The sequence below is a fragment of the Gobio gobio genome (assembly GCF_949357685.1).
Source record: "Gobio gobio genome assembly, chromosome: 2".
NCBI classification, from domain to species: Eukaryota; Metazoa; Chordata; class Actinopteri; order Cypriniformes; family Gobionidae; genus Gobio; species Gobio gobio.
This window is the reverse complement of record NC_137098.1, coordinates 46,930,262-46,943,432: the sequence shown is the minus strand read 5'-3', so window position 1 is coordinate 46,943,432 and position 13,171 is coordinate 46,930,262. Positions and strand designations below refer to the sequence as shown.

The window sequence follows — 13,171 nt, the reverse complement described above, 5'->3', positions numbered from 1 at the left end:
CCATCTCATTCTTATAAACTTCCTGTCTACAGCTCCTACCAGCGAGCCCACTGGCCTGTGTGTTGATGACATCAGTGATACCTCTATTTCGCTGAAATGGAGGGCTCCAGAGAGGATAGGCTCAGCTGAGCTTGAAGGCTATGGGGTTGAGTACTGCAAGGAAGGCTGTAAGTCAAAGTCAAATGCTCAGCTAAATTAGCAAACCCACAGATTCCATGGAATTGCTTTAAATGTGTTTATCAAGAGAGTACACTACTGTTCAAAATGTTGGGTTCGGTAAGATTTTTTTAATGTTTTTGAAAGAAGTCTCTAATGCTCACCAAGGCTGCATTTTTTAAATAAAAAATACAGCAAAAACTGAAATATTATGAACTATTATTACTCTTTTCTATTTTAATATATGGTATTTTACAATGCAATTAATTCCTGTGATGCAAAGCTGAATTTTCAGCAGCCACTACTCCAGTCTTCTGTGTCTAAAATGCTGGTTAATTTGGTGCTCAAGAACCCGGATTTTCTGGATTTTTTGATGAATAGAAAGTTCAAAAGAACACCATTTGATTTGAAATATACAATTTTGTAAACTATATAAATCTCTTTACTGTAAAAAAAAAAAAAAAAAATGTTGAACGGTAGTGTAGCTACAGCCTAGTGATATATTTGTATGAACATTGATATCCATTAAACCTTTTTTACATAGATTCATGCTACAATGAACTAGTATTTATGTTATTTTTAGTATAAAAACATTATTTTTAACTGCATCAAAGCGATTTTTAGAATAAATCTTCAATATTCTGTCTGAAAACTTGATTTCATCTTTATAGCTGATGAATGGATCCCTGCATTTTCGGGTCTCACAGAAAGGAACTCTGTGATCATCCGTGACCTGCCAACTGGAGAGAAGATGCAGTTCCGCGTGAGGGCGTATAACATGGCAGGCCCAAGCCCTCCAGCCACATTGCAACAAGCAGTCACTATCCGTGAAATTATGCGTGAGTTACACAGAGAATAATATTAAAATGTTATCCCATTTAAGGGCAACTTTTTGGATCATCACCCTAGGACAAGGCTGTAACCATGTCTTGAATATTGGGGGAGACCAATTTTTTAGAAAGCATAAAGAAATAGAACAGTGAAGGAAATTCTAGGTCTAATTCTAGGAAATAATCATTGTGCATTAAAACATGCACACATGTACTTTTATTTGTATGCCTATATGTCAAAACGTAAAATGTTTCTTGTCTCGTCACGCTCAGTTAGTACTTGAATCACAAATCACGAATCTGTGATTCACGAATGAATCACGTAAATGTTCAATTAAAAATGGACATATTTGAGAAAGTCGAGTAGTTTGCATCACTGGATGTTACTGTGGTTTAACATTTCTATCGTAAATGTTGTATTAAACGTTTCGCTATTTACATCTTACCTCACTCTCTTTCAACATTAAACTGATGCTTCGCGTTGGAATTTACACTCTGCTGCAGTGAACTGTAAACCCCGCTTACTTTGATTTGATTGGCCATTTCAATCATTTTGACACTGACAAGCGCTGCTGCTGAGTCAGACCAGACTAAAAATTTTACTTTAAAACCTTTTTGTCATCCTAACAACAGACAGAGTGCTGCGTAATGGAGTGCAGCAGAGCAGTGCAAGAATTTCAAATATCTCAATATCTATGATGGTTATGGCTCTGCCCTAGGATACAAAACACAATTAGTTTTTGCACAGTGTGGACTGCTAGAGTTCAATGTTGATTCAATTCAGTTTAGTTTACAGACATGATATGTGGGGCCTATGATATGAGTCTACTTGATGATAGACTGAAACTATGGTAATATTCAGACAAATAAGCTTTCTTTTTAAGTGAAGATCCATCTATTCCTTCGCATTACAGTCTAGTCTTGGGAAGGAAATTATATGGAAAAGGGTAAGATAGGCTATTATATTCATGAATCACTTTCGTCCTCTTATTGCAGAGCGGCCCAAAATCTGGCTCCCCCGTAACCTTCGTCAAACACTCATCAAGAAAGTAGGAGAAACGATTAACCTGGTAATCCCCTTCCAGGTGAGAGAAGTCATCCTTCATATTTTGTTTGTAACATGCAAATACAGTACCTAACAAAATTATGCCGCATAACATGTAAATAATTCATTTGAACCTCTTTCAAATGCCAACAATTTAGATTAATTTCTGGGCAGGCATCCTCTGCGATGAAAAGATCCAGCAAAGTTCTGTATTGCTGTATCCAGCAGCATTATTTGTCACAGTATGAAACCATTGGCTGTCCTCTTTTGATGCAGACTTTGACCTCCAACAGTCTCCATCAGCCAGAGCTTCAGTGTTTGGCTAGACTGTAACTTGTCCACTTGTTTGTCTACAGAACCCGGTTTGTGAAACATAGATCTTCATCCTCTCGCTCTATAAATAAATACACTGAACTCTATGGCTGAAATACAATGAAGGAGGCTGCATACAGATGGCAGTCAATGACACAAGTCTAAACAGCAGCTGTAACACACCCATAGTGAAATCGTGCCCAAAACATCTCCATCCATCCTTTTTTGACATAACATAAGTGCTTGTTTTATGTTTCTTGTCAGTAATATAGTTAGTGACCAATGAGATATCGTGACACATTCTTCTTTAAGGGTAAACCACGACCTCAAGTAACCTGGACAAAAAACGATGAACCTCTGGACCCTAAGCAGGTCAGCATACGGAACAGCGACAATGATACCATCCTCTTCATCAGGAGATCTGAGAGAAAGGATTCTGGGAAGTATGATGTTCAAGTGCAAATTGAGAATGTGGAGGACAGAGCCAATGTGAATATACAGATTGTTGGTGAGTTACTAGGACCTGTATTTTTGACCACAGTTGTCCAAGAATAACATGTAGGAATTGCAATGTTTGCAGTTTACAGTAACAGAATGTGTTTTCTTTGTTTGCATCAGTAAATATCAAAACACATTTCGTTCTCTTCTACTGTCAGACCTGCCAGGCCCACCCCTAAATTTAAAGGTGATGGATGTTTGGGGCTTCAATGTTGCCCTGGAGTGGAAAGCACCCAAGGATAACGGCAACTGTGACATCACCGGCTACACCATCCAGAAAGCTGACAAGAAAACCATGGTAAACCCAAACCTGCAAACTAGGGGTTTTGCTGAAATGGGAAATTGTTATTTTATTTAGAAAATGACTGCCTATACCTGTTCTCTTTGATATTGAGTTATACAGAGTGTATGAACTGTTAGAGAGCTCCGCTCCTCTGCTTAGCACTGTTAGTACCTAATCAAACTCTGGTTCAGAGCAATAATTTTAGAAAAGGCGATAGACAATACCAGGCTGTGTAGGGAGGCTTACGAACCCACTAACTCTATCTAGAGCAGCTAAGCGTGTGATCACTCTAATTGAGTAATGTATGTACACTATTCATCAGTGGCACAGCATTGCAGGGACACTCTGACTTTATGGCCTCTTTTGTGGCATACAGTTGGCCAGTGGTAATTTTGGGCCAGAGGAACAACATCCAGAACATCCAGTACCCAAAGTTCCAAAATGACCCCTAACGCACACTACTCTAGAGCACCTGTGCCCCATTCGGTGCAGGCATTCTGTAATCTTAGCCAACGGCCTTGCCCTGATTTAAGTGCTGTCATTATATTGCTCTCTTTACCCCTTTGTACTCTTGAGCCACTAAAGTTAGCAGCTAAATAAAAAGCACCCGGTTTGGATTTCACCTCACATTGTTACTAGAGCCAGTCTATTCCTCTCGCTGTGTCCAGAGCAGCAGGCAGGAAGACACAGAATGATCAGGTTTCACAGGACAATCTCAATCAGAAATCGGAGATGCTCTGCTGCTAAATATAAAAGCACTTTAGGCTGCAGGCATTGGGGCACATTCATAGGCAGGCCATTTACCTGCTTTTACATCTACTACTCCCGCAGACATAGTAATGACACTTCGGCTTAATACATGTGCTAAGCGATCCTATGTTTTCCCCATTGTCTATAACAATGGACAGAATGATTTTACAGTGGTATATTCAGACATCTGAGACCCACGTGACGATGTTTTAGATTAGCAAGGATGATTTGTGACATGGTGTAGACATACTGTTTGCTGGTGACCATGCATGACAAAGTGGTTTACAATGAACATACAGTTTTTTCATGCCCATTTTTATAGTTAAGCTGAAATAACAAATAATAAATAAAATAATTTAATAACTGAGGTTTCAGCTTTAAAATAAATCGTCCCGAGTACATTTCTGAATGAACAAATACAACATGAAACAAAGAAACATGAAATGTGTATAAACGGTTAAATCTAATGCAACCCTCACCCTACAATAAAATAAATAAATATTATTAAAAAATAAACAAAATAATACATTTTAAATAAACCAATTTTCAAAAGTGTGGGATTGGTCAGGTGTATTTGATGTTTTTGAAATGAGTGTCTTATAAGTGTCAAAACTGCATTTATATTTATTAAGAATACAGTAAAAGTAGTAATATTGTGAGTATTACAATTTAATTTATTCCTGTGATGCAGTCATTACTCCAATCTTCAGTGTCACATGATCCTTAAGAAATCGTTTTAATAGGCTGATTTGGTGCTCAAGAAACATTTTTCATTAATATCAGTGTCGAAAACAGTTGTTCTGCTTAATATTTTTGTGGAAATTGTGATGCATTCTTTGATGAATAAAATAACTAACTATTCATTAATGTAATGCATCCTTCCTGAATAAAGGTATTAATTTCTTAAAAAAATTAAAAAATTATATATATATATATATATATAAAATATATATATATATTTAACAACCCCAAACTTTTGAACGGTAGTTTATGTGTCTATAAATATATTGTTTTATGGATATTAATTATTTTCATGTTACAGAGATTTGTGTCATAATGTTATTGTCTATTAGTCAGTTTCAGACAAGAACAGATATAGCTTTTAATCACAGTAAAGTGTGTCTCACAATGTGGTACACAATATATGACTATGTTTATTGTTTTTTTTCTTCGCAGGAATGGTACACTGTGTATGATCAGTATCGTCGCACTAATTGTGTGGTATCAGACCTGATCATGGGTAATGAGTATGTGTTTCGTGTGTACGCCATAAACATGGTGGGTCTGAGTCCGGAGCCTTGCCTTTCCAAAGACAGTGCCTACATTCAGAAAACAGGTGACTATTTGGGCCCAGATACAATAGATTCTCATGGCTGCTCACTAGTATGCAGTATAGATAGCAAGAATACTTACGCTAGAATTTGGTGGGTATAGGCTGTTAGTATTTAAAGTATTTCTAAATCCCATGTGGCTCACCCAGATCTCCTGATAAAATGTTTTGGTTCTCTTTACAGGCATTGTGTATAAGCATCCTTCCTACAAAGAGCACGACTTCTCTGAGGCTCCCAAGTTCACACATCCTCTCACAAGTCGCTCAATTATATCTGGATACAACGCTACACTCAGCTGCTCCGTAAGAGGCATCCCTAAGGTGAGCATGTGTGACCTTAATATCAATGGCTATGCACTACCCTTATGAAAAAGATGTTTATTCAAGTGTTCTATTAGTATACTTCTTTTAAACTAAAAAAAAAGAAAATAAAGTATACTTTATGTAGCCTACTTCTAAGAAATATACTCAAAATTGCACTTAAGTATACTTGACTTATACTGACAGAATAGTCTATTTGGACTATTCTTGTACTCAATCTTTTGATCGAGATATACTTAAAACTATGATTAAGTATTTAAAGTATACTTGTCTTGTAATTGTGTTTAATCTTTTGATTGAGTAGCCTATTACATATGACTTTTTTTTTTTACATAGTTTTACACACAGTCTTATTAAACTTACAATGTTTGCAAATATTGATTAGAATATTGATATAAAACAGAAATGTTCCTAATTCTGCATATCTGAATTTTTGTGTTGGCTAGTCTACTGGTAGTGTACATAGGAATTTACTTAAAATCTACTTTTCTCTTTCCACTGACTGAATTTTCCAGCTATCCATGTTTTCACTGTTATACGGTAGGGGGCACTATGACACATCTTCTAGTACAGAATCTCTTGATCAAAATACAGGAGAAGAAGAAGCTGAAACAAGCTTGTAAACCAAACAAGCATGTAAACCCATAGATATACATAATAAAGGCTAGATGTCTTACGGCGGAATCTCTAGCGCCATCACTGGCGGCCATCTTGTCACAGGCAAGCTTTCTGGCGGGCTCTGTGGTACCTGATGTAAGGTGAGTGATCTGCACAAACACAAAAAATACTCTTATCTCGCTGAAATCTTGACAGATTTACAAATTGTTTGGTTTCTTACAAACGTTATTAACGTGGCTATAATTCTGGACGCTTGAACAAATTATGAATAATTATTCATAAGTATGCAGTGTCATAACTACATCTCTGACGTTTATGACAAACCAAACAGTTTGAAAATCTGGTTATGGTTATGGTTATTTAAAAAGTACTTGCACCATTAAAACACAATTTACAAGTGAGCGAGCTGACTGTGACAAGATGGCCGCCAGGTGCAGACGTCGACCTCCATTGGCCAGCAGCGCGGGCGAGACATCAAGCCTTTATTATGTATATCTATGTGTAAACCAAACAAGCATGTAAATCAAAACTGCCTAATTTTACTGATTGAAATGTCGAACCCATGAAGTGGAAACTACTGTAAAGCTTTGTGGGTGTTGATGGACTCAATCTACTCCATCTGTGTTTTGATCATCTGATCAAGGTCTGATCGTAGTCTTTGAAAAAATGCGATTTTCTCAACTTTTTGTCTAAAATGTTGCCTTTCTTTATGAAACTTGCCCACATTCAAGTGATGATAAAAAAGGATGCATGAAGCTATAATATGTTTTTAAAATTAGATAAAGTACAGGCTATATTTCAAGTATTAAAAAAATATGATCTACATTTGAACATAGTAGTATAGCCTACTGAAAGTGCAAAAATAATATATACAGTAAATAGTAAACTACAAGAATAATGTTATGTTCACTTAAAGAAAATGTACAAGTATACTTGCGGTATAAAACTAGTAGCTTACTGAGAGTACACTTCAAAGTGTACTTTCATAAACTAAAAAATACTACTTATAAGTTCACTTGTAGTAGAGATGCAGTACAAATGAGAAACCTAGTTGTGCACTTAAAGTTTACTACTGTTACACTTATAGTACATTTAAATGTATACTTTTATATACTAAAAGTAGGCCAATTTAGTCCCAAACAGTATTGAAATAGTACACTTACAAGTTTGCTACTATTTTAGTATACTTATAAAGTATACCTAAAAATATACTTGAACATTACTTAAGTATACTCTATAAACTGAACTTGAAGTATACTTCTTTTTCGTAAGGGTATATAGCCAAAAGTATGAGCACACCCTAATCTCACACTCATTTGTGCTTTAGCATTTAATTTCAAACTGAAATGAATGTAAGTGTAGGGATCCAGATTGGGGCAGAAATTATTTTGAAGTAAAGGATTTTCCATATGGGCTTTTACACTTATTTAGACATGAGCATCAGTGAGGTCACTAATGGGGTCCGGCTCACAGTCAGCATTACAATTAATCCCAAAAGTCCTCAATTTGTTCACAAGAATATTGTCATGCTGATGTGGAAAAGGTCCAACCTGTTAAGAATTTAAATTAGTCTTTATATTTTTGACCATGTTGCAAATGAAAAAAATACTGAATCATATTATTAAAATGTTTGGCAGCTTAATTTTGTTTTACGCATAATTCTGATAAAGAAATCAAGCTAGTATCTTAACCCAGATGTTAGCAGATTCAAGGAAGAAATAAACAGTAATACATTTGGATAGCTATCTTAAGTAAATTGTAAAAATAATCTTTTTCTAAACAAACCTCATTGTCTTATGCAGCCTAAAATCACATGGTACAAAAACAAGATGGACATTACAAACGAGGCCAAGTATCGTATGTTCAGCAATCAGGGTGTGCTGACACTGGAGATCCGTAAGCCGTGTCCGTTTGATGGAGGTGTGTACATGTGTAAGGCGGTCAACGCCAGCGGAGAAGACTTAGTAGAATGCAAACTGGAAGTTCGCCGTAAGTACTTGCCTCTAGCTCAAGAGCTACCGAGAGATTTACTTAGCATCATTTGATGATAAAATTGTCTCATTGTTATATACTGTATATTTAATATAAAATCTGATGTGTCTAGTAATTACACTACTGTTCAAATGTTTGTGGTCAGTTAGATTTTTTTTTCATGTTTTTAAAAGAGGCATCTTATGCTTACCAGTGCTGAATTTATTTATGATCAAAAGTTCAGTAATACAGAAATATTGTGGCATATTAAAATGATTATATATATATATATATATATATATATATATATATATATATATATATATATATATATATATATATATATATATATATATATATTATTATTTATTTTTTTTTTTTAATATTTTTCAGAAGCCATTACTCCAGTCTTTAGTGTCACATTATCCTTATAGTTTCTTTTTTCTATTATATTTTCTTTGATTATTCTGATTGGATGCTCAAAAAACATTTGTTATTATTATTATTAATAAAGTTGTGCTGCTTAATTTTTTTTTGTTGTGGAAACCGTGATACAATTATTTCAGGATTCTTTGATTCAGTTATTTGAAATGCATTTTTTAATAACAATGTAAAATTCTACTGATCGCTTTAATGCAACCTTGATAAATAAAAGGTATCAATTTCTTTCTTTGATGATAATAATAAATGTTTCTTGAGCAGCAAATCAGCATATTAGACTGATTTCTGAAGGATCTTGTGACACTGAAGACTGGCGTGTATGCTTTGCCAGCACAGGAATAAATTACATTTTAAAATATATTCCTATAGAGAACCGTTATTTTAATTATAAAAATATTTCACAATATTACTGTTTTTGCTGTATTGTAATAAAGGCAGCATTAGTGAGCAGAAGAGACTTCTTTTAAAAACATTGAAAAATCTTACACAGTCAGAAAAAAAAGTACAAAACTGTACCTTTTAGGGTACAAGTGGCCGTCACTGGGGTGGAACCCTCAAAAGATACCTTTTTGTACCTTTTAAAGCAAGGTACAAAATTGTACCTTATAACTTTGTATCATTTAAGGAACAATTTTGTACCATACCGATCTAAAACTGTTGAATGGTAGTGTATGTATATATGTGAATGAATGAAACTCACCTGAATGACAACTGAACATAAGAGCACAATCTTATGACCAAATGAAAGATATATGCTGAGACATATAGATCAAAATCCATCCATGCTGTATTAACATTTTATTTTATTTTATAAAATTGTTAATACTGAGTCTGCTGTGAGTTAGAAATTGTTGTGGTTATTAACTGTTGGATTGGACCTGGTGTATCTGAAGGTCCAGAATGGATCTCTTTCTACTGATCCATGATTCCTGACGTGTGTCACACTTTAATACTTCCTCCTTACTTCCTGTTTCCTTTTATATTCCCTACCGCTCCCACTCCCTCAGTCCGTGAGTAAACTGTAAGCTTAGGTTTGCTCTGTGTGAAATGTGTCCAGGGTGAGCATGATGGTGACCCATGTGTTGCCATCACTCCCACACTGCCTGCAATTTCTCTAACAAAACACTCGACTGTCTCAAGTCCAGCCTGTCTGGGTGCTTCTCAATACTAAAATCGACCAAACTCCGCCGTCATGAAGGACATGTTCTCTGTTCTCTAAAAGCACTGCAAGGAGTGCACATACTATGAAGTTTGCTGAAACACCTGATACACACATTCATTCTCCTATGATTTCAATCATTTTTCAAATTTCAATTTGTACCTTTGTTTAGTGTGTATATATATATATATATATATATATATATATATATATATATATATATATATATATATATATATATATATATATACACACTCACCTAAAGGATTATTAGGAACACCTGTTCAATTTCTCATTAATGCAATTATCTAATCAACCAGTCACATGGCAGTTGCTTCAATGCATTTAGGGGTGTGGTTCCGGTCAAGACAATCTCCTGAACTCCAAACTGAATGTCAGAATGGGAAAGAAAGGTGATTTAAGCAATTTTGAGCGTGGCATGGTTGTTGGTGCCAGACGGGCCGGTCTGAGTATTTCACAATCTGCTCAGTTACTGGGATTTTCATGCACAACCATTTCTAGGGTTTACAAAGAATGGTGTGAAAAGGGAAAAACATCCAGTATGCGGCAGTCCTGTGGGCGAAAATGCCTTGTTGATGCTAGAGGTCAGAGGAGAATGGGCCGACTGATTCAAGCTGATAGAAGAGCAACTTTGACTGAAATAACCACTCGTTACAACCGAGGTATGCAGCAAAGCATTTGTGAAGCCACAACACGCACAACCTTGAGGCGGATGGGCTACAACAGCAGAAGACCCCACCGGGTACCACTCATCTCCACTACAAATAGGAAAAAGAGGCTACAATTTGCATGAGCTCACCAAAATTGGACAGTTGAAGACTGGAAACATTTTGCCTGGTCTGATGAGTCTCGATTTCTGTTGAGACATTCAGATGGTAGAGTCAGAATTTGGCGTAAACAGAATGAGAACATGGATCCATCATGCCTTGTTACCACTGTGCAGGCTGGTGGTGGTGGTGTAATGGTGTGGGGGATGTTTTCTTGGCACACTTTAGGCCCCTTAGTGCCAATTGGGCATCGTTTAAATGCCACGGCCTACCTGAGCATTGTTTCTGACCATGTCCATCCCTTTATGACCACCATGTACCCATCCTCTGATGGATACTTCCAGCAGGATAATGCACCATGTCACAAAGCTCGAATCATTTCAAATTGGTTTCTTGAACATGACAATGAGTTCACTGTACTAAAATGGCCCCCACAGTCACCAGATCTCAACCCAATAGAGCATCTTTGGGATGTGGTGGAACGGGAGCTTCGTGCCCTGGATGTGCATCCCACAAATCTCCATCAACTGCAAGATGCTATCCTATCAATATGGGCCAACATTTCTAAAGAAGGCTTTCAGCACCTTGTTGAATCAATGCCATGTAGAATTAAGGCAGTTCTGAAGGCGAAAGGGGGTCAAACAGAGTATTAGTATGGTGTTCCTAATAATCCTTTAGGTGAGTGTGTATACACATATATATATATATATATATATAAAAAGCAAGTATTCAACGTACGTACACATCTTATATGATGCTATGATGCCAATGTGTTTTCGTCTGATCCTTGAATCCTTCCCTTGAGATGGAAATTAGACGCGATGTGAGGAAAGGACACTAGGAAGCACAATTAAAGAAATGAGAAGCACCCTTGGTCTCTGAGCCACTAGATACTAATATTAACTCATATTAGAACTAATATGACAGTTGAAATACACCTCTGTTCAAATATTTGGGCTCTGTAAGACTTTATGTTTTTGAAAGAAACTGCTTATGCTAAGCAAGGCTCCATTTATTTGAGCAAAAATATAGTAAACTATAATTTTGTCAAATATTACAATCTTCAATAACTGTGAAAGCAAACCTGAATTTTCGGCATCATTACTCCAGTCTTCAGTGTCACATGATCCTTCAGAAATCATTCTAATATACTGATTTGATGCTCAGGTAACATTTCTTATTATTGTAAAGGTTTGCTGCTTATTTTTTTTTATTTATTTGATGAATAGAAAGTTAATTTGAACAAAATAACAATTTGAAATTTTTATCTTTTTTTAAACAATTTTTAAGTCTTTAAAACTGTCACGTTTGATCAATGTAATGTACCATTGCTGAAATATATATATATATATATATATATATATATATATATATATATATATATATATATATATATATATATATATATATATATATATATATATTTTTTTTTTTTAATCTTACTGACCCCATACTATTTCAACAGTTGACTTGTTTTTCTTCCTGTTAGATATATAACTTATTGCACATTTCCACGACCCCAGGTTATCTGTCAAAAACATTTTTTAAAGAATAATTAATTTCAACTAAACATTACTTCATTACTCACAATGTCCAATACAGTTGTAAATGACCAAAATTAACAAAAATGGGTTCATCCTCTCTGAAGACGGAGCTCTGAAATGCATGCAGGTTTGTTGTAGAGCACTCAGATGTATAATTAATTATTTTAATTTAAACGTAATTTAAGGTAACTTCAGGTAATTCTACAGTGGTAGCTTTTTTCCCCCCCTTGTAAATGCAGGATGTAATCTAATAATGGTTCTTTCACTTCATCGCAGCTCAAATCACAAAAGAAGAGATCAAGAAATGAGAGCGACGTAATAGGTTGGAGAAACAGTAACTTCTGTCCTGAAACTGATCTCCATGGATGTCCGTGATCAAATGACAGAGCAAAGAAATATTTAAGTGGTTTTCTTCATTTGTTTGTGTTTCTCACTAGCATCCCATGGTTTGTGCTTAGATGATTTTCCTTTATTGCTTGGGTTCATTTCATTTCATTTGACTGTATTTAGGATTAAGAGCTCTGTTGTAGGGTCTAGTATTTTCTCTTCCACATTGTGATGTTATATAAACATGCTAAATAAAGCGGTTTTCTTGAAGCGTATTGTTATTGTCTGGTTTTCATTTGAACACACTGTTAATATAATTAAATTACTCATTTGCACAACACACACGGAATAATTAAGCAATTTTTAGTCCCATTTCTTTCAGAAATTCTGAGAAATTTACGACACGAAAATGCGTCACTCGTGCAGACACTATTCAAGAAACGAGTCACACTGAGAGCGAGCGGCAGTCAGACAGGTGGAAACACGGAAGTTTCCATACGCCATGATGACGCACTCTCCTGTCGCAGCCATCAAATGCATTCTTTAGGCACGCGGTTCAAAGTGTCTCACAATCAACATGCTGATGGTATTAATGCAACAAAGCCCGCACACAGTCCATCTGGAAGCGTCAATTCAGTGGTATTATCCGTGAGTAGATAGATAGCATGGCTGGCCTTCATGGCTTTGTTTTGGAATTTTCTCCAGTGGCAATTTGAGAGGATGAAATGTTTGAAATGAGTCCCAGACATGCCATGATGGCCGAGGTGTCAAAATGGCAGTGGAAGGCCATATTCCAGT

At 35.7% G+C, this 13,171-nt stretch overlaps 1 protein-coding gene across 1 annotated transcript in view; it reads left to right on the top strand.

Moving 5' to 3' along the window:
- mybpc3 (myosin binding protein C3) overlaps positions 1-12,648 on the top strand; it is a 39,711-nt gene extending 27,063 nt beyond the window's left edge. Inside the window, exons 22-30 of the mRNA XM_079811073.1 lie at positions 33-167; positions 828-995; positions 1,983-2,071; positions 2,656-2,851; positions 3,000-3,139; positions 5,051-5,210; positions 5,389-5,525; positions 7,946-8,132; positions 12,323-12,648. Coding sequence (XP_079667199.1) covers positions 33-167; positions 828-995; positions 1,983-2,071; positions 2,656-2,851; positions 3,000-3,139; positions 5,051-5,210; positions 5,389-5,525; positions 7,946-8,132; positions 12,323-12,354 — 1,244 coding nt within the window. The 3' untranslated portion in view covers positions 12,355-12,648. The remainder of the gene's footprint in view (positions 1-32; positions 168-827; positions 996-1,982; positions 2,072-2,655; positions 2,852-2,999; positions 3,140-5,050; positions 5,211-5,388; positions 5,526-7,945; positions 8,133-12,322) is intronic.
- The last annotated feature ends 523 nt before the right edge of the window (positions 12,649-13,171 follow it).